General features: G+C 44.0%; 1 protein-coding gene across 1 annotated transcript; it reads left to right on the forward strand.

The window, feature by feature from the left end:
- The first annotated feature begins 1553 nt into the window (after nt 1-1553).
- rheb (Ras homolog, mTORC1 binding) lies at nt 1554-19285 on the forward strand. The gene is made up of 8 exons (XM_080854681.1): nt 1554-1734; nt 6028-6099; nt 9709-9776; nt 10070-10152; nt 13684-13740; nt 13836-13883; nt 17592-17673; nt 19001-19285. The coding sequence occupies exons 1-8, from the start codon at nt 1683-1685 to the stop codon at nt 19091-19093; spliced, it is 555 nt and encodes a 184-aa protein (XP_080710807.1). The 5' UTR covers nt 1554-1682; the 3' UTR covers nt 19094-19285.
- Nucleotides 19286-20713: the final 1428 nt, after the last annotated feature.

The raw sequence follows: 20713 nt of genomic DNA on the forward strand, positions 1-20713 counted from the left end.
TTTGGTTTTTGATTTCAGTTTAGTTTAAGTTACAAGTGCGTGTGAAGTTTTGTTTTTATACTTCATTTCGAGGAATAGAATAGTTTTGGTTTAGTTTTTTCAGATATTATGAAGAAGGGCTTGATTTATAAAAACTGAAAAAGGTTGGATGAAAGAATGCATGATATCAAATATGATTTATTTAATTCATCCTAGGTCCATTTAATTAGGCCAGAAGTCAAACAGAACAGGACAAAGTGGTATACCAGCCAGTGCAAATCAAGGAGAGAAAACGAAAACAAAGCTGAATTTGCCTGCTTTAGTCATGAGTACAAGTATATGAGCACAGAATACTGGTATAAGTATCGATGCATCCCTAGTAAAAAGGAAGGTAAACCAATCTCATCCCTAAAGTTGCACCTCCTGAAAGTGAACTGATATGCCTTGCATTTAGAAGGACTGTGGTTTAGGTTTCAAAGAAGAGCAAATACACTGATATGACCTTTAAGCACATGCAATCTAGATATGGGAACCCTGAAGCCTAAGAAACTACACACACACACACACACACACACACACACACACACACACACACACACACACAGAGAGAGAGAGAGAGAGAGAGAGAGAGAGAGAGAGAGAGAGAGAGAGCAAGAGAGAGCTACACTCAGCTAAACTCAGTCATGAACAGATTGTGAACTAATAGCCAATTTAATATTATACTATTATTTATTTCACATTTATTTATAAATGTCCTTTCAACTCCCCATTGCAAAGCATTGCAATTTCACTTCACTGCAAATCCTTAATCAACCACAAGAGGGCATCTGTTATGTGTGACTTCAATTAGGCTAATTAGGGATATCCGACCCTGATCCCTTTATTATCCTTCACCAGTAGATGGTAGCAAAGACCATCTCAAGAGTTAAAATGGATTGTCCTTACGTTTACCAAGCTGACATTTTAACTGTATAACTCTTCCAAGGAGTAGCCTACATATAACATATGTAAACAATTCAAAATCAAAAGAGGTGATATTTGGAAATGTGTGACTGCACGCTGTACACTTGGGTAAAATACCTCATTTATAGAGTCGTGAACTAGAACGTGAAACTACACCCCTGCGTTTCCAATGTGTAACGGTAGTCTACTGAAATAGTGAATGTGCTAACTTGGGCTTCAGTCGGCTAACTTTTTATATTCGCAGCTAACAACACACCTTAATATGTATTTATATTTCTTCGTATCAGGTGTAACATCTCCAACGACTAAGATATGGCAGCTGGCGTTTTCAACACAAAAAAAAATATTGTTGTAGTGGAGGTATCTCCAATTTATCAGTGACAACTCCTAACATCCAATGGAATCCCCCGCTAGGAAAATAAGGAAGATTCTTCCTCCAATAGCTGATGATAAATTAGAAACAGGTCCGCCTAACGGTGTGACTTCAACCAATCAACGAAGGGCATACACTGAATAATTCACGTTGGATTGCTTTGGGGAGTGACGCAGAGGATACAGATGCACGGCTTCTTTTTCGTTATATTGTCAAATTCTGGCTTAAATAGCAGATATTTATTCATTTCGTTGTGCGTAGTGGGTTGAAGTGTGAGCAGTGGGTCCGTTTTTAGTTTAGATTAATTTAGGCTGTCCAACAGGCCTCTGTATGTCGATATTGATGTGGTGTCGCTGCTAGGAAAAAGATGCCGCAGCCGAAATCCCGAAAAATTGCTGTTCTGGGATACAGATCCGTTGGTAAGTACGCGATTGAGTCTTCTTTGGTCGTCAAAAATGTCGTTTAGCTCTGCTGAGAGATAAGGAGTACACACTGCCCGTAATTGTAAGCACTTAAGTCTTACTAGCGAGCTTACCGCTTAAATCATGTCTACTGCCAGTCCATTGATTCGTGTGTGAACGCATCAGCTGAATGTCACTCAAGTGGAAGTTACCAAGGACTTCAGCTTCCAGCGTGTCTATAAAATACCAGTCATGTGGGGACTGTTTCATGCCACAGCTTGACGGCCCACCGTCTTTAGTCAACCTTGTGTCGAATAAATCGTCTGGGTCGTTAACATTACATGTACTCAATGTTCCCGGGGCTGAACGGTCCATGTGGATCTGTGACAGAATTACATAATGCGAAACTGGTCTCAGGTAGATCAGGTAGATAGCTGCCCTGACACCGACGAGGTTACGGGGCTGTGATCATTTACATAGGCTATATTATATTAACGGTGCAGCACCATCCATTCATTGGGAGAGAAATAGCAAAAGAGAGAAGGAAAATAGCAAAACACACCAGGTAACAACTTTTTCGTTTCCATTGGGATTTAAATAGCGCCATCACAATATTAGATGTCAAACTGTAATTGATTATCATCTCGTGACCGTTACCGCATCTTTAATGCTCGTTCTCCTTTCAGTGGATGTGCAGCATCTCATTATATCATTCTGGAGTGATTCACTTCAACATGGCACCATATCGTGAATGGGCCCGTGTTGCAAACGAACATCTATTATAATTGTCCAAATAGGATGAGGCGGGCTCACCACAGACGGCAACGCAGCAGGTAGAGATTCCCAGCAGACGTGTTCAAAGACAAAAACTCCCCCACAGCTCCACTTTGGAGGAATATGTTCTAAGGGCCTTGTTCTGAACAGTCTAAGACATATCCTCGTTATTTCAAATAAAAGAGTCATCTGGCTCTGTTCAAAGCAGGTTTTCCCACTATAATTCTCATTCACACACTGTCGTACCGTACACCAATGTTCCATTCACAGTGATAATGGGAGACTGTCTTTTGTCTGCCTTGTTTAGCTGCCTCACTTCGCTGTCTGGTCTTCATTTCACCAGATATCTTTTCTTTGAGCTGTAGTCAAGGTGTCTGCATTGTTGTAGGCTACTGTTATTTTACCTATCAGTAAAGCTTCAAACAGTAATAATAAACAATAACAGTTAATAGTGATGTTAGATGTTAGAGACAGGAGGACTTTTATCTGACATGGTTGAGTTGAATTCTATTAATGCATGTTTTTAAATGGCCAGACTGGAAAGTTGTAGCCTGCAGTGTTGCTATAGACGTGTGTGTATAGATAAAGGTGTGTGTATTGCTATAGATGTGTGTGTGTGTGTGTGTGTGTGTGTGTGTGTGTGTGTGTGTGTGTGTGTGTGTGTCTGTGTCATTGCAGCACACAGTGTATGTGTCTTGTGTGACATGACTCATAGGTGTTGCTGAGCATCTTAAGACATAGCACATAGGACATGAGGCCAGTGAACAGCATGTTCTTCGTGTACACACACACACACTCATACATTCACACACACACACACACATACACACACACACAAAGGTTACGGTTGCTGGTTAAACCCAGTGCAGAGGGCATGCGAACATTGCATCACGCCACACATGATTTGGCTGCCATCTCTGGGGTGGCTTGTCTCCACGACTTGAAGGCTTGTCTCAATGTGTAGTCACAGTGGATGCTGTGCATCCAAGCACCAGAGCCTTATCTGGCCACTCTTAGGATGTGAAATGGCTCCAGAGTTGCACAGAGACCTGCACAGTTACGCAAGGTGCCAAATCTAAAAAGATCAACTTGCAATCTACATGAAACTAGTGTTCATTTTGTCAAATGTCTTTGTTAGATTTTATTGTATTTAGTCAACCTTATCCTGTTTTTTTACAAGTCTTAGATGACTTAAACTCTGAGCATTTTAGCCTTGTTTCAGCTCCAGAAAACCAGGTATTTTAATCTAATTGTAGTCAATGAAAACTTTACATTTTAGTCTTTTGTTTAGCTACTGCAGCATTAAATTAACCTACCATCTAGCTGAAACCACTAACTTGCCTTGCATGTAGACCAATAAATGCTTATAAATGACCGTTATTAGTATAAGCATAATTCTTTTTCGTAAGAGTAGCCATAATAGATAGATAGCTTATCAACAGGATATTTGGATAGTAATTTAAGGGGGAAAAAATATTATATTTGGTCTCCTCTTCTTTCAATTCAATTTCTTCAATTAAAATAAAGGGATATTTTGGGAAAGTTTTTATTTGCAAAACTAGTTCTGTTCTGTTTTAGGACTTACTTGGTGTGTCTTGTCAGAGTATAGAATTTTCTGAGTTTCAGAAAGCATTATATTTATCCTTGTGAATAGAACTGAGGCAGGTAAGTGTTGAGCTGTGGGAAAGAAAGGCCAAGCACTCCAATGCACCTTTCAAGGACAGGACCCCAGGCCATGATGTGCACCGCCTTATCAAAATGTCATCTCCCTAACCTTGTTGCGAGTGGCTGATGGGCCAAGGTGATGGCACTATCACAGCCGGAAGTGTGCCTTACATACAGGTCTGGCCTACATCAGCCTAATGCTCATAAAGTCAAAGCACTTGCTCTGAGGATAAGATGAATGCAATGCAGAGTACTGTGGAACAGGATCTTTGAAGCTGCCCAAAACCTCCACTTTTTCTCTTTCTCATCTAAAAGATTCAGTCTAGTCAGTTTCATGTCATCGAGAATTTCGATGCAAGTGAGCTGTTTGAAAAGAAAGGCTTGTGTGCAAAGGTGACTGCGTTAACATTGATAATCAATAATGCTGCCTCTGTCAGGATCGCTCGTCTTATTAGAGGCGCATCTCACCACCAGGTTCAACTAACCAGGGACTTCCTCTGAGGCTCAGTCTCCCGCATTATGATCATAAAGATGCAGCTAAAATTGCTGTTCCCTCTTTTGCCCTCTGACGTCACGCAGGAACAGGCTGCTGCAGATGGAGAGATTCCACTCCTCCGCTCATTAAAGCTTCCATCCGCAGCGACAGCCGCGTAGGAGGGCACAACGTTCTCCATACCTCTCCTGTGGAGGGTCACTGTGTGTTTCCGCGACCCCTCCGGTCGTCACCAGGCTAATCTAACGCCCACATCTGGGTTCTGCTATTCTTTTCGAGGTCATGTATGGTGCCAGCTGCACAACCACTCCATGTGTGTGCTCTACTTGAACACTGCTCACTTACCTCTCTCCCTCACTCACCTCTCTTTCTCTCTCTCTAGCCATCATTGTGTCGCAGTGCCTATTTATAGCCCCTTGAGAGAGGAAAAAGGACACTTGAATTTCTGTGCATCTTCATTAAAACATACAGTACGGTGCAGTCATCCTGGCCTCTGTCCACCATGCTGTTAGCTCTCCTAGTCGGCCCCTGCCTATACAGTGCTCATCAGCATCCTCTGAGCCTGCCAGGAACAGCATCAGCACCCCCCTCTGATCCATGTCTCTCAAGCATGAAAAGCTCGAGCCATGGAAAATCATTATTCTGTGCAAAAGTAGAATATTTTTGATGTGATTTAGATGTGTCTTAGTCTGCGCTGAGGGAGAGAGCGAGAGGGGGATGAGTTTTTTTTTTTTTTTCATTCATTCGGCAACGTAAAGGATCAAATCGATGTGCAGTTCCGCCTCGCATGAGTTGTATTTCCAATGTTGAGTGAACCACTCTCCCTCTGGGCTTTTCTGTGTGAATGAGAATCCACATCTACACACACACACACACACACATATATACACTGGATGCCAAAGTGAACTTACCGTTGTTATAGCAACAGGCTACAGGACATTTCTACTCTGCATGGGTGGACAGCAGATAGCATGAGCTGGGCAGACTAGCACTCTACCATACTCATGCTGGTACTGATGTTGGGGAATGATGAGAGAGGAACCGTGGTACTATCCTGAATATTCAGCCTAACATGTACTGAAATATATGTATTGGTTATGTACACGATTGTTATTTGATTCACAATTTGGTTTTACACGTTTTAAAACTGAACCTGGTAGCCTTTATGTGAAACATAATGTGCTGCATACAGACAACACGTAAGAAATAGCTATGTGATGTGTATCATTGATTCTGTGTATGTAACCTTCGAAGATGTGAAACTCGGGTACAAATGATGGGCTTAGCTTTTACGCAGTGTTACTTGCCCTACATTATGGAGCAAAGCCTTTAAGAACTCTTTAACTTTGTTTCATTTCTGTCTCTTTCTGTTACTGCAGGGAAGTCCTCTTTGACAATACAGTTTGTGGAAGGCCAGTTTGTGGACTCTTATGACCCAACCATAGAAAACAGTAAGTATAAATGATCAGTTCAATGGCTGGTGTGTGTGTGGTGTGTGTGTGTGCGGTAGTGAGCCACCACCATGTTGCAGTCTCCATTCCTCTTCCTCCTCTTCTCCCTGCCTCTCAGCTTGACGCCATTGGCACAGAAATCCAGGTGTTGGAAGAGAGCCAGGTGCAATCCTGTTGTGGTCGTTTCCTCATTGATGGCTAGTCTTGCTGGGCTACAAGTGCCTAACACAAGCGCCGACTCATTCTCCTGCACAATGGCTCCGCTCTGCCTCGAATTAGCATTTCTTACCCATTACTAGGGAGCCAGGCTCGCCACAAGGAGTCATTTAGAAGATATATGTGTACCGCAGGGCCTGGTTCATCGAGTTCAAGCACAAACAACTGTATGTGTACGGCAGTTACCATGGTGGCCAGATTGTATCACTAGCTCCTCTATGTCTGTTTAGAGGGCTTTTAGATTAAAAAAAATAAATCAATAAAAATTACCAAAACAAGGAATCGTTTATTTGAGCACCAAGACTCATGGATGACTGCTCTGTGAATGAGCATCTGTCAGCGGGGCCCACGGCTTTTGAAGTGCTCCCGTGCACAAACCCAGTCAAGGTAATGTGGGTTATTTTTAGGAACGTCTCCTTTTTTTCTTTTCTTTTTTCTCCACCTCAATGAAATCCTTCAGAGGCTGGCATGCTGTGTTCTAAGCCTGCTTGAGTGCCATTTTCCAAATGTGTAGGCTTACGTGGCGGCGCGGTGCCCCTGCTCCAGGGTTTTATGAGGTAATGCCATGATTCATACGGATCAGGGCGGCACACCTTAACAAGCCTGCAGACCACAATGGCTCCTGCACAGTCACTCTGTAACCCCAGCCTGTGCTAAAGTTCTTGTTGGGGACGTCTTCTGTGAAATACGCAAGGAGCGAAGACTTCTTTTTAGACCACGTGGCTGTCTGTAGTAAGGGGAGGCTACTGTGCTGTGCAGGTGCTGACTGACACAGGCGTGACGTTCAGCGACATGGTCAGTGACGTACTCTAGACTGCCTTATCTCTGCACGTCATCTTCACCAGCTAAGCAAGCAGAGAGTCGTTAATCAGAAGTCTCGCAGAGCGCAGAGGCAAGCTCGTGCGTCAGAATATGTGCCTCAATGTCTGGATTTTTGCTCGACCCGTATCTCCGAATGATGTGCTTCCTCTTAGAAAGATTCCCAGTAACTAAGGGGAGTAAAAGGGAACAGGAGGGAGGGAGGGAGGGAGAGAGAGTGAGAGAACAGTTGAATATTGTGCTTCCTTGTGGAGGATTCCTAGCAACTGAATGGAGAAAAGGGAGGAAGAGAAAGAAAGTGTGAAGATATAGAAAGGGAGACAGGCTGACAGAGAGGGAAAGAGAGACGTAGAGAGAATGTGTACGATTTTTCAGACCGGTAGGACAGAGGTCATCAGAAAGACGGAAAGACAGTTGTGCGGGAGAGAGCATGAGACAGGAGAGGGAAGGAGAACGAGGCCGAAGAACGTGTCTCATCTTAGAGAGCAGAGGAATTTCACTGAAGCATGGCAGAAGCCTTGTTCTTATCAGGGAACTGAGGTTAATGGCCTCCTCAGCTATCTGAACCACCCAGCCACTGAGTCTCTCTCTCTCTCTCACTCTCTCTCTTTCCGAGGCTTGTCTGTCTGTCTGTGTGCTCACTAAGCGTGGTATGCGTAAGTTCTTCACCTGGACAGCTGCATTCGTGCCTGTATTTGAAGGGCTGCCTTCTCGAACGCTTGGCATTTATCCCACTCATTTAAACCGCCCGTCTCCAAAACCTCTCTCTTATTATCCCAATACGCCGCAGAGAGCAGCTCCCTGGAACAGTTGAGTCATAATCAAGATACACACACACACACACACACACACACACACACACATTGTGCCAGCTTGATTTACCGTTGTACTGCGCTCTCCATAATGTCCATCACAGTGGTACTCCTGAAACAGTACCACATGGATTATATGTGACCGTGCCAACCGCGTTGTTTGTGAATGTAGCCTAGAGCTATTAGCTTGAGTAGTGAATGGAGTCGTCAGGATAAGGAATGGACATGCGCAGATTCTTTTTTGCCTCGTTGCAGTCATGTGGGGTCACAGTCGGAGTATGGAACATCCTTACATATTTAATCAGTCATTTGGCGCATTCTGACCCACATTTTAAGCAGGAGTCATTCTCTCCCATTCAAACACCATCGACGTGCTTGTGCTGTGATTCTTGGATCTTAAGAAGCCCAATTCTTCGTTTATTGATTAAATATATAAATAAACACGCTTTCTTCGGCAGTCTACAAACATGCCCCCTCACATCTTTTTTTCCACAAACGATGTCCCCCTTTGTGGTGTATGTTCATTCACTTGTGTCAGCCTTGCTAGACGGAACTGGCTAGCATACAAATATGCATAACATTCTGCTCTCGGTTTGATGGTGAGATTGGCAAGTGGTGTGTGTGGTAGTCCTGGCAGCACTCTGAGCAGTGCAGTTCCTGTGCTCTGATGTCGGAGTCCAGGGTGAGTGCAGAGGAGAGAGGCTGGCTGCCTGGCTGGCTGGAGCTGTTACTTGTGATGAATGGACAGTTCTCCCTTGCTAATTTTACTTGCTAATTTGCAGAGCGAGGGCTGAAGGAAGGAAGATGAGTTTATGCTCTCATGGAGCCTTCTGGAGTCTTGAGTAATGATGTTGGTGTCGTTTGCTAGCCACACGCACACACACACAAACAAACACACACACACACACACAAACACACAAACACATACACACATAGGCAAACACACACAGACAAGCACACACGCACTGAGCTATTTTATCTAAGCCACAGAGGCCTGATGATGCAGTCCAGGGAGAATGGCGGTTCCCTCAAACAGCTTCTTCTGACCACATCTTGATTTTGAGGTGGTCCTGTCTGCCACCTTCACTGCTCTACATGAAGGATCATTAGGCATACATTTCCCTCGGATTGCAAATAGTTGTCTTTACAGTATATTTGTTTGAAGTTTAGCCATCATCCATTCATTAAACATTAAACATCATTAATCACTTGTCTGTGTCGAGTGCACGTTGGCCACAGAGTGTTTTAAAAGGAACGGGGATTGATAGCCTAGTGTGTCCATATTTCTCGTAGCGTTAGGTGAACGTTAGCGCTTAGCATATTGATTCCCCTCTGCTGCTGAGCTCTGCAGATGAACAGGCATCGTCAGCTCAGCCTTCTTTTAATTCTGACCATGTTTCTCTCTCTCTTCCTATCTTTCTCTATGCCTCCCTCTTCGCCCTGCCTCTATCTTGCCTTCTCGTTCTCTCTTTCTCTCTCTCTCTCCTCTGATGAGATCTCGCCCTTCACTCTCCCCTTTCTCTTCCTTCTCTCTCTCTTTCTCTCTGTCTCTGTCTCTGTCTCTCTCTCTCTCGGTGGTGTGCTATGTAAAATTGCATTTTGCTACATTTTTGAAGAGGGCTGCATCCCCTGTCTAAATTGTATGTTTCTTTTGTATATTTATTAATTCAATATTTTCTCAAAATGATCTGATAATGTTCTTGTGTGGTTTTCAAAGCTTATAATAAAAAGTTGTTCTCTGTCTCTGTCTTTGTCTCCACAGCATTTACAAAAATGATCACAGTCAATGGTCAGGAGTACCATCTGCAGTTGGTCGACACAGCAGGCCAGGTAAGCCGCATCATCAATAACCACTACACCGAGGATTAGACGGGGCTTTTCTCTTGGCTACATTTTAACATTTTGATTGATGACGGAATTTTGTATCTGTTGCTTCAACCCTACTTAGAGCACCCTAGAGAACACTCGTTATTGTATAAAACAGATTGTGCATTTGCATTTTTTGAAGCAGTGATAGAAGTTTTACTTATTACATTAGTGTGGCATGGTAGTTTTCTGATGTGTGCATAAGCTGCATACTTCACTTCAACTGCATCAATTTTAATAGACTCTTTCTTTTTCAGGACGAATACTCAATTTTCCCACAGACCTACTCCATAGACATCAATGGTTACATTTTGGTGTATTCTGTTACGTCAAATAAAAGGTAGGTTCACCACCATCATCACCATCATCATTTTTACACTTTTTGTACACTCTTTTTAAGGCTTCAGTATCATACCAGGGAATGATTTAGCAGTTCTCACCCTTTTTTTGATGGAACTTCTGGCCAGCAGCACAATCTGACTGAAATTGTGCCAGGCATGCACCACTCAATACCTCCCTTTCATCTCAAGAAATAAATCAAAACGTTGGGACCGGTATCCTTGTAGTCATCAAAAAGATTTCAGGTGTTCTCACCCAAAGATGCAGCCCCAGCATGAGTGTCACATAGAGTCTAAGTAAAGGAACAGTACTACATTCCTTTGGCAGGCATTTGAAAGCAGAATACAGGTAGGGTTTGATCAGTATTCCATCTTTGTGTGTATGTGCCCCCATGGGAATCAAGCCCATGACCTCGACGGCCACACGGACCTTTCATATCTGCTGAGGTGGTGGACAGGAGCCAAGGTTGTTTGGGGGGGGGGGGGGGGGGTACAGTGACATGCCTACATACTGTATATACTGCTACGTGACCTTTCATATCTGCTGAGGTGGTGGACAAGAGCCAAGGTTGTTTGGGGGGGGGGGGGCGTACAGTGACATGCCTACATACTGTATATACTGCTACGTGTCTGTCCACAGCATGTCGAGGTACAGTGACATGCCACATATATACTGCTGTGCGTCTGTCCACAGCATGTCGAGGGACCGTGACATCCCTACATAAACTGCTGTGCGTCTGTCCACAGCATGTCAAAGGACAGTGACATCCCTACATCCTACATATACGTATACTGCCGGTGTCTGTACACATCATGTCATATAGTGACTACATATAGACTGTTGCGTGGGCGTTCAATTCCTGACCTTGGTCTGCCAGCTGAGATGGTCGCAGTGACTGCAAGATTTTCCTTTTTTTTTTTTCATCCTGGGTGGTCTTTGCCTTTACCCATGCCTGTGTGGGATGTGCCCTGAATTCAGACACAGATCGACAGCTTTCCCCATTCTCTCAGCATCAGCTAGAGATGAAATAATGGGAAATGACTTCTGGCTTCTCTCTTTCTCTGTCTCTCTCTGTCTGTCTGCCCCCACCCTCTCTCTTTTTCACCCATCTCCCTTCTCTCACCCTCCTTTTCTTTATATTCTAGCCTTCTGATTTTTTTTTTCTTCACCACATGCATCTCACCATATCTGTGTGTGTGTGTGTGTGTGTGTGAACCCTCTTTCTCACCTTTATTTTAACAGCTCATCTGCTCTCTCTCTCTCTACTTGGCTCCCTGTCTTCTCTTTCTGTCTCACTTACTCCTCTGGAATTGTTTCATCGTCTCTCCTTTTTTCTCTATCCCCAGTTTTGTCTGTCCATATGAGAGCCAGGCTATGGCCACTAATAGGAAACTAAAGCTCCCTTAGGGCACAGATTTGATCAGGCCATTAAATATAGAACCTCAGCCTGATAGCCATATCTCTCTGTCCCTATGAGGTCTCTCTCTCTCTCTCTCTCTCATACACACACACACTTGCATAGAAGCACACACCCAATATGTGCATATTCTGTCTTGAACCTATCCCCTGCAGAGAATGGCTAATCCCCTCGGTATGTTCTCATCGATGGTCTTGTGGCGGAATCCCACGATCCCCCTGAGACCTGGAAGCTTTTTTTTTTTCTTTTAACAAAAAAAGTCCCGGTCCATTTTCTCAGGAGAAAGATTCCCTGGAAACTGGACTTCCAGGGCTTCTCAGCCCCCCCTCTCGGTATGACATCAGACTGCATTAGTGCCTCAATGGAATTATTTGTTTTTCCTTTTTTTTTTTTCTTCAGTGGACAGGCTGAAATAAAAAGCCGCAGCAGCGGGCGGTCATTACTGAAACTGTGTGTGCAGTTGCTGGCTCTGCAACCGCAGAGTTTACCTGAGTAAGGCAAACGCAGGGGGCCGCCCTGCAGACAAACACACTGTAATCATACCGCAGCCTGGCAGGCAGAGATGCTGAAAATGAATGGGGTTTTCTGGATATAACAAGCAAGGAAGACAGCTCTGACACTAATGCATGCCAGCAGCCGTTCCTTGAAGCAATTTTGTCTCTTAAGGTTGACATAGCATGTCTCATAATGTTGAAGTCATGGTTAGTTACTTTTACTCATGACCCTGGCTTTAACCTGAAGTACTAGTCCTGCCCAAACATAACCCAGACCGAATATCAGGTCACTGAGTTCCCAGTATATGATGGAGAAGGACGTACCCCAAGGGTTGCTGGGGTGCTGGGGAAAAATACAACCTAGGGAATGATTTCATGGAAAAAGTATGTGTTCTAGATCTAGTGTGTTTTATCTTTCATTCTGTTCTCTGTAGTTCAGTGACACAGTAATAGCCTCTAATTAAGCTCTCTAAAAGTCCAGGTGAAGATATAGCTATTACTGATGGGCTGGTCAGTGATCCCCTCTCGTCTGCCTGCTCAGCCTGGTAAGGGCTGATGAGACACACGCTGAGGGGACCTTAGCTGCCGGATGCGAGGCACGAGTCACTGAGTGCACGGCTATCGGATACCCTGCATCTTATTGACTTTCTATTGACGCAACAACAATGGCACAGGCCCGGACAATGTCAGGAGACTTTAATAGCGCCCTTGTGAATCAGTCTGCCGCTGTGAAACTCACTGGCACCAGACTCTGGGCATCTAAGTGTTTCTCAACGTGACTGTGTTTCGCGCTTGAACTTTGGCTGTCATTGTCACCTTTGAGATGTTAATGTTTATGAGCCTGGTTTGTGTGAAAATGAGCTCTGCGGTATGCTTTGACCTCACTGACCTCGCCTTTAAAGGTGGCTGCTAATATCTTCCTGTCTAACACACAGAGCTACAGTCATTTAGACCCACCGACTGCTTTACTCCGGAGCTCTTCCTGGTTTCATTCCTTTCACGGATAATTTGACCAGGAAAGTTCAGCGTGTAACTCCTATCAGCTTGAACTTCTTTGAATGGTCTTGTATCAGTATTAAACCACTGTTACTTTCTGCAGCTTCTAAACCGGAGTTGATTGTGTTGAGACATGACCTGCTTCTAGAAGAGCTCTGCCCAACTTGTATTTACGCAGCAAAGGAGGTCATTGTGGGACTCCGTCCAACGTATGAAGACCTTCCAAATAAATCCAATTGAGTTGATGTATACTGTAGGTCAGCTTTCAGATATTCCAAAGCCACTGTACAGGCGAGCAGATTTTGGCTTTTGGCCCCGAGAATGCCTCTTTGAGCATACAAATCACTCATTTCCACATGATATGTTTGGAGTATATGGGTGAGTGGCCTTGGTTTTGGGTAAATTAAAGACTAAATGCTGTTAATAATCATTTGCTTCAGCTGTTCTGTGGGATGCCTACAAGAATTAAAGTAGTTGTTGTTGTTGTTTTTGTTTGTAGTTTTGATGTTGATCACACACACCCCCTGTGGCATAGCTTGGTTGAACAGCCAGGTTTTGTTCACGGGTCGATTTAACCTGCTACATCTGATTTTTAAATGCTCCCTTTTTTTGTCTTTTCTTGCAGTTTTGAAGTAGTAAAAGTTATCCACGAAAAGCTGTTGGATATGGTGGGAAAAGTACAGTAAGTATGTTTGTCTTATGCTCATCTACTGTTTGTTTTTTTTACTTTTAATGGACTAAACAGAGTAAAATGTTCTTATCGTGTTCTTTTTTTAGAGTACCAATAATGTTGGTGGGAAACAAGAAAGATCTTCACATGGAACGGTAGGTGCACACACACACACACACAGAGAGACACAGACACACACACCCTAACCAAGAAAAATACAAATCACCAGACACCAAACCTTTAGAAGGAAAATCTTGTAGATAAGGATGTGGTCAGAAGGCACAAAGCCTATACTATTCTCGGTGGTATCATATGAGCGGCGTGAGGCGTATAGAAATTCACTTATCATTAAGGAGTAGCTATTATGGTTAGACCGTAATGGACAAGGAGAAGCAGTGGAACTCTTTTACAGATCTCTGTTGAGAGGCATGAACTCAATTAGATGTAATAGGGCATGTTTGAAGCCCATATCGCTTGTGGAACTTAAATTTATCTCACGTGGGCGATTAGCAAATTGAAAAATCCATTTTTCTTCTGGCCCTGGGGGAGATTGTTTTATAGATAATAGATTGAAGCAGTTTGTCGTGTGTCAATCACTGTCAAGGGGGCTGTAAGAGAATGAGCTTTTGTTATTATTTTCATAACGGCTGGCGGTTAATAAACGTCTCTAAGTTCATCTGCTGTGGGTTAACACGTGTTACTCTCGCGTTCCAGCGATCCGGGGGAGGGAAAGTGCATCTGCCACTCGCTCGTCTCAATTCCCCACGGCCCCAAGAGTCCCCTGGGCCCCGCTCACTGGGAACCAGTGCTGATGTCCTCTCTCACGTACCCCTGCCACACACACACACACACACACACACACCAATCCCCATCCCACTCCAACTCTGCTTCCAGTGTTGTGCTTCCATCTAGGGGAAAGACCCCCCCCCACACACACACACACACACACACACACACACACACACACACACACAGAGGGTTTGCCTGTAAGGTCTCAGATATGATGGAGGGAACGGAGAGGTGGGTGGAAGGAGGAGAGACCAATATGGAGGAGAGACCAATATGACGGGACTTCAAATCTCCTGTATGTTTCAATATTCACAGGATGACCTAGCGTTTCAATGCATAGATGGCCGACTTATCTATAGTGATATACATTCTGTCAGTAGATGTGCTCAGTGAGCCTGGCCCTAGTCCTAGATGCTTGCTGCTCCACTGTCGGAGTCACAGGCGGACCCGTACATGTCATTAGAGCTAAATCCACTTTTGGCCTGGCTGATTCTCTGCAGTGGCACAGAGGGCCCTCTCAGCTAAAATGGGTCACAGTTTTAGAGTGTTTAGAATAACTTCAGGGGTTTGTTTCAGTGCGACGACATTGACGAGGCAGAACAGTATTACATTGAAAATGATCTGAAAATGCGTAACATGCACAGAAGCACACATTAGAACAATGCTAGTTAAGTTAAGTAGTTGAACTGGGTCGTCCTAGTGGGTTGACCTTGTCCAACTGGGTTGACATTGGTGTTTATTCAGTGCTATTCTCCCTCGAGATTCTGCAGTGTCTTTCCATGCAATGGCAGGGTCAAAATGTCCGTTTGGCCCGGCTGATATTATGGAGCACCGTGGGGGCTGAGGTAGATAAAAATGGGTCAAACTTTAATAGTCCTTCACAAACCAGAGCAAACAGGAAGTGGAGCAGCAGGAAGTTGAAGATCCCACCCCCAATCACCTTCGTTTACAGGATGTGATGTGATGTCAGGTAAAAGGAATCCCATGTGTACTGTCCCTTGTCCCTGTGACCCTTGCGCCTCCTGTTTGGCTTGTGTTGCCAGAGCAACCTGGAGTTTGTGAATCGTTCCTGTCTATTATGGTCTCTCCTAGATTGAGAAGTGTGTGCTACAGTGTTGAGAGACCCTGACTATTTATGCTCAGCAAAGGAACTTGCTGAATGGTGGTATTTAGTGGTCTAATGTAAGGCAATTTGCCTTGATTGTATGCTACTTTTTCTGTACTCTTCTGCTGTCAAATATATTTATTATAACGCACACACTCTCACATATTAACACATTTAGACACACGCTTTCTCTATGTGACACACACACACACCACACACACTCACACACACACACTCTGTCTCTCATTGGCTTACAGCCAGGCATTTTCACTCACACACTTTTGCATACGTTCAGGGAGGAATTGTACGGAGCCTTGCAGTGTTTCTGGCATGGCTGCTATTTATAGATCAGCAGGGCCGGCACAAACTGCAAGCTCCAATTAAGCTGCTGGTGTGTGTGTGTGTTTGTGTGTGATGTGTTAGTCAGCAATTGCTTGTGTGCACACGTGTCTGTGTGTGTGTGTGTGTGTGTGTGTGTGTTTGTGTTAGTCAGCATGTGTATACTTTCATACGAGCATGTGACCGTGTGTGTGTTTGTGCCCATCTCTCTCTCTCTCCCTTTCTCTCTCTCTCTCCCTTTCCCCTCTGTGCTCTTTATCGATCACTGGCTCGCTTCATCTTGAGGTTTGGGTGTGGTTGGTTGGTGGGGCGGCGGTGGGGGATGGAGTAGAGTAAGGATGATGATGATGCTGCTGCTGCGGTTGCTTTCTGCCTGCCTCAGGGCTTTTGTTCCGGCTGTGCCTCCACCTGCGGCACACGTGCAGTGGAATAATGGCACCGCCTCATACAAACACAACAGAACACGCTTAAGCATGCCAGCATAGAGCAGGCTAGGAGCACAGGAACAGAGCAGAGCAGATGTGAATGAGTTTACACCTCCTGTTGTGGAAATTCATCCACTCCCATATCCATTGTATATACTATATCCTCCTGTATTCCAACATCCTATATACTATATCCTCCTGTATTCCAACATTCTATATACTATATCTGCCTATATTTCAACAATTCTATATACTATATCTTTCTATATTTCAACATTTTTGTATACTATATCTTTCTATATTCCAACACTGAAGCTGAAAACCACAGATGCATCAAACCACAAATTGCTCGGCTTACTATTGGCTGATTGTTTCTCTACCCTTGCTGCTGATTGGCTAAAGTCTAACCTCAAGGACACAGTCGACCTTTGATTGAGCAATTAGTATAAAATGGCTTCCTGGTCAGGGCCTCGATCTGCAAGTCATCACTGATGTATTGAGCCTCTGCTGGGCTGGAGAGGAAATGCCCTATGAATGTGTCCTGTGAAGTAGAGCCGTCATTAATCAATTTCTCCATTAAGTTTATGTCGATAGGCGACGTATAGTAAACACTTTAACCCGTCACACCCTCTGAGCTCCCTTAATGGGACGCTGGATGAGTTTCCCCTGTAGGAATCACTCATGAGGCACATAGGACATGGGGGACTGGGGGAGAGCCGTAATCACAATAAAACGTTAGCCCAGCAGAGCTAGCATTGATGTGAAGTCAAGAGCAGAGTGTTGCTCTGAGGACTGTAGCTTAAGAACATAACATAAGTAAAGGTATCGAAGGTGATGGTGTGGGCAGTGGGTTTGAGGGGGGGGGGGGGGGGGGGGGGCTGCATCAAAACATTTGCTGCTTCTTTTGTGGCCTCATTAATCAGAGCGTGAGTGAATACATTATCAGGATTGCAATCCATTAATGGGTGGACAATGCATTTTTATCCACCGTAAAAAGCTGATTGAGATTTTATTTTAGTGTGTTGCCCTCATCTTCTGCAAACAAAAGCAACTACTGCCATGCCATTGAGCTCTTAGCTTCTTATGATGATTTTTGGTTTCAATATTTCCCTCTCTCTCTCTCTCTCTCTCTCTCTCTCTCTCTCTCTCTCTCTCTCTCTCTCTCTCTCTCTCTCTCTCTCTCTCTCTCTCTCTCTCTCTCTCAGTGTTATCAGCTGTGAAGAGGGCAAAGCCCTGGCAGACTCATGGAACGCTGCGTTCATGGAGTCCTCGGCGAAAGAGAACCAGGTAATGAGCTGTCTCCCAGCTGTCACTGTTACAACGGCCCCAGCCGGCGGAGTCGGCAGACTGCCTCTCTTAACTACACGGGGGCGAACCTCTCCAGTCCTCCTCTAAGAGAAGAGCTCTCTCAGACAGACAAACAGCACAACAAGGTTAAGGCAGATTGATGCGGAGGATGCAGAGTACACGATAATCATTTCCTCTCGCAAGATACGACATCTCTGCAGAACCGTGTATTTAGCCTGCGTGTGTGTGCGTGTATAAAATTATACTTTTATTATTATCTTGTTATCCATATGCATCTGTATGGGTTCAGAGCTGAAATCAATCACTAATAAATGAAGTCTGGTGTTTCATGACCCATTTCATGACACGCTCTAATACATGTCGGGGTCGTTTGAGGACATGCCATGTCTGGTCCCCTCCCCCACAAGCACCCCGCCCAGGAGGAGAGGAGAGGAGAGGAGAGGAGAGGAGTGAGCAGAGAGCAGGGCTGGGTTGGCAAGGGAAAGCTGCTAATTGAATGTTGGAGCTCCAGTTTCCACTGTGATTATAAAGATCCCTGATGGAGCAGCAAGTGTGTTAGTTTTTCCATCCATTTTCGCAGGAAAAGAGGGGATAGAATGTGTGTGCTCTAGGAACAAGGCCAGAACACGTGTAGATATACAAGATTTCTAAATGCGTATGCGTGTGTGGAGATGTATATAATAATACACACAAACACTCACTCACACATTTAGAAGCACAGAGCACAAATCTTAAAGCACATTTAGAAACATTTAGAGCACAAAGCTTAACATTGTTGATGAAATAGTAAATGTTGCTCTGTCACTCTCTTAACACATGAACCAACAAAAGTGTTGAAGGCCAATCGGAGTAAGGCAACCTAATACATTTCATCAGATGTTAATTTGCAATCAAAATTAAAATCGTGAGGCATTTTCAGCATAGCAGACTGACCTCTGTCTATAGTTGCTCTTTGTTGCTAAGTGTCTTAACATCCTGATGGCTAGTACTAGCTGGGTTTCCATCCAACTCATTTGCATATTTAAGCGCATTTATGAAGAATAATCTACACTTCATTTTGTGAACAGCTGTGGGTTCAATTTCCTATTTAAATGGTCAAAATTCGCATAAAAAATTCGATTGAAACCCAGCTACTGAAATGGATATGAGAAAAAAACGTATCTATGTTTTGCCATCATCAGTGGTTATTCTATACGACTTAACCCACATGATGTATAAGCTGAATGTTATAATGTGCAATAATGAATCACAAAAATGTAATTCAAACACACATGGTGATCTCTCTCTTCTCTCTGTGATCCCTCAGACTGCAGTGGAGGTCTTTAAAAGGATAATCCTGGAGGCAGAGAAGATAGAGGGCGGCGCCCCACAAGGAAGGACATCCTGCTCCCTGATGTAGACCCCCCCTCCTGACCCCTGACGCCCCCTGCCGACCCCCTTCCGACCTCTCCATCCTCCTCTAGCCCCCATTCCCTCTCCCCTACACCCATCCCCACCCACCAACCTGCACCACAGCACTGGACACTGGGAAATCCCTGTACTTGAAGTGGCTAACTGCCTGTTGTTCCTCCATAGAAACATTATTAGCATTTTCTTTTAACCATCTTTTTTTATATTTAATACTTTCTTTAGTTGTGAATTTATTTTCCACTTTTTACTTTTTATTTTTTATTCTTGTTTTGGAAGAGACAGAGAAGCACTCTGTTAACATGTAGAAGTAATGCTAACCAATCCTATTGGCTTAGGCCCCCCTCTTTTCCTGCTCTTGCCAGGTCAACCTCCACACCCCCCCCCTCTCCCCCCCCCCCCCCCCCCTCTCCATCTGCAAACCAAACCTGGTTAATCTTGAGCCTTACTTCTCCATATTTCATCTTTTCTACCTGAAAGCTTCCTTCCCTCCCCTTCTCCCCTTATGAATTTGTATATCGTATTTCTTAAAACGCTAATTATGGCCAATAAAGTTGCCAGCATTCATTCATTCTTCTCTGTAGTGAATGTTGTTTAACTTTTTTGATTGTAATCATTAAAAAGCAGCGTATTGTTTCACTACACCAGCTGTGTGGGAGCCTTGAATGTGCGTTAAGCCACCCCACTAAATACCACCTGCTGTGGAAGAACCTACTGACAAGAATCACTGCTTTCCACTGATGACAACATCTTGAACTATATATGCAAATTCTCTGCAGTGTGAGAAAAGAGCCACTGAAAGGTGGTATCACACTATAGCACGCACACACACACACCATTCCAGCTCACACAGAAAGTGATAATTAATGTTCCTGGAGTGTTCAAAACCTGATGAGGTAGACCAAAGGCAGAAATGAAATTTCATATCAGCTTTGAGTCATTTAATGGTATCCTACAGAGCTTCAGCCTCCTCCATGCTCTGATACAACTCTGACTATTCTACAGGGGTTTTCAGTTTTATTGGTTCTGCTGCTATCCTTATCTAGAAACTGGGTTTGCACTCAAATATAGTAAATACAGAAGACCACCTATTCTTTAAATACTTCTAATATAGTCAATGTATATGTTGAAGGTCACAATAAGCCAAGTATTTACCATGCTGAGAGTATGAACTAAGACCATTTAAGTGTCCAGTGCTTTAAAATCATATTAAGGATAACAAGGTTACATTTGCTTTTGAATGCAGTGTTAAGGTCAAGAATGAAGTCTCCATCTGATGAGATATAGTGTCAAGGTAAGTGCCTTATTGGCGTGAAGGCATCCTCATGTTACAGAGGGATTCACAGGCCTGAAAAAATGGCTTTATCATTCCTTAATGGATGCGCTCTTGATCGATCGAGCGCTTCTGCTGTCAAGGGGAGAAATTTGATGCCATAGTGTAATGCGGGTCGGGAATTTACCAGATTCTCCTATATAGAGGGGAATCCAAAATGATGTGTCTATAGCGTGAATATCTTTGAATAAAGTATCAAATGCCTTCTGAATCGAATGTACAGATTTGGTTAATGAGTAAAATTGGTATGTTTTGCCACATCAAGCCCTCCACCTATCT

Source organism: Sprattus sprattus, assembly GCF_963457725.1.
Source record: "Sprattus sprattus genome assembly, chromosome: 17".
In the NCBI taxonomy this organism is placed as follows: Eukaryota; Metazoa; Chordata; class Actinopteri; order Clupeiformes; family Clupeidae; genus Sprattus; species Sprattus sprattus.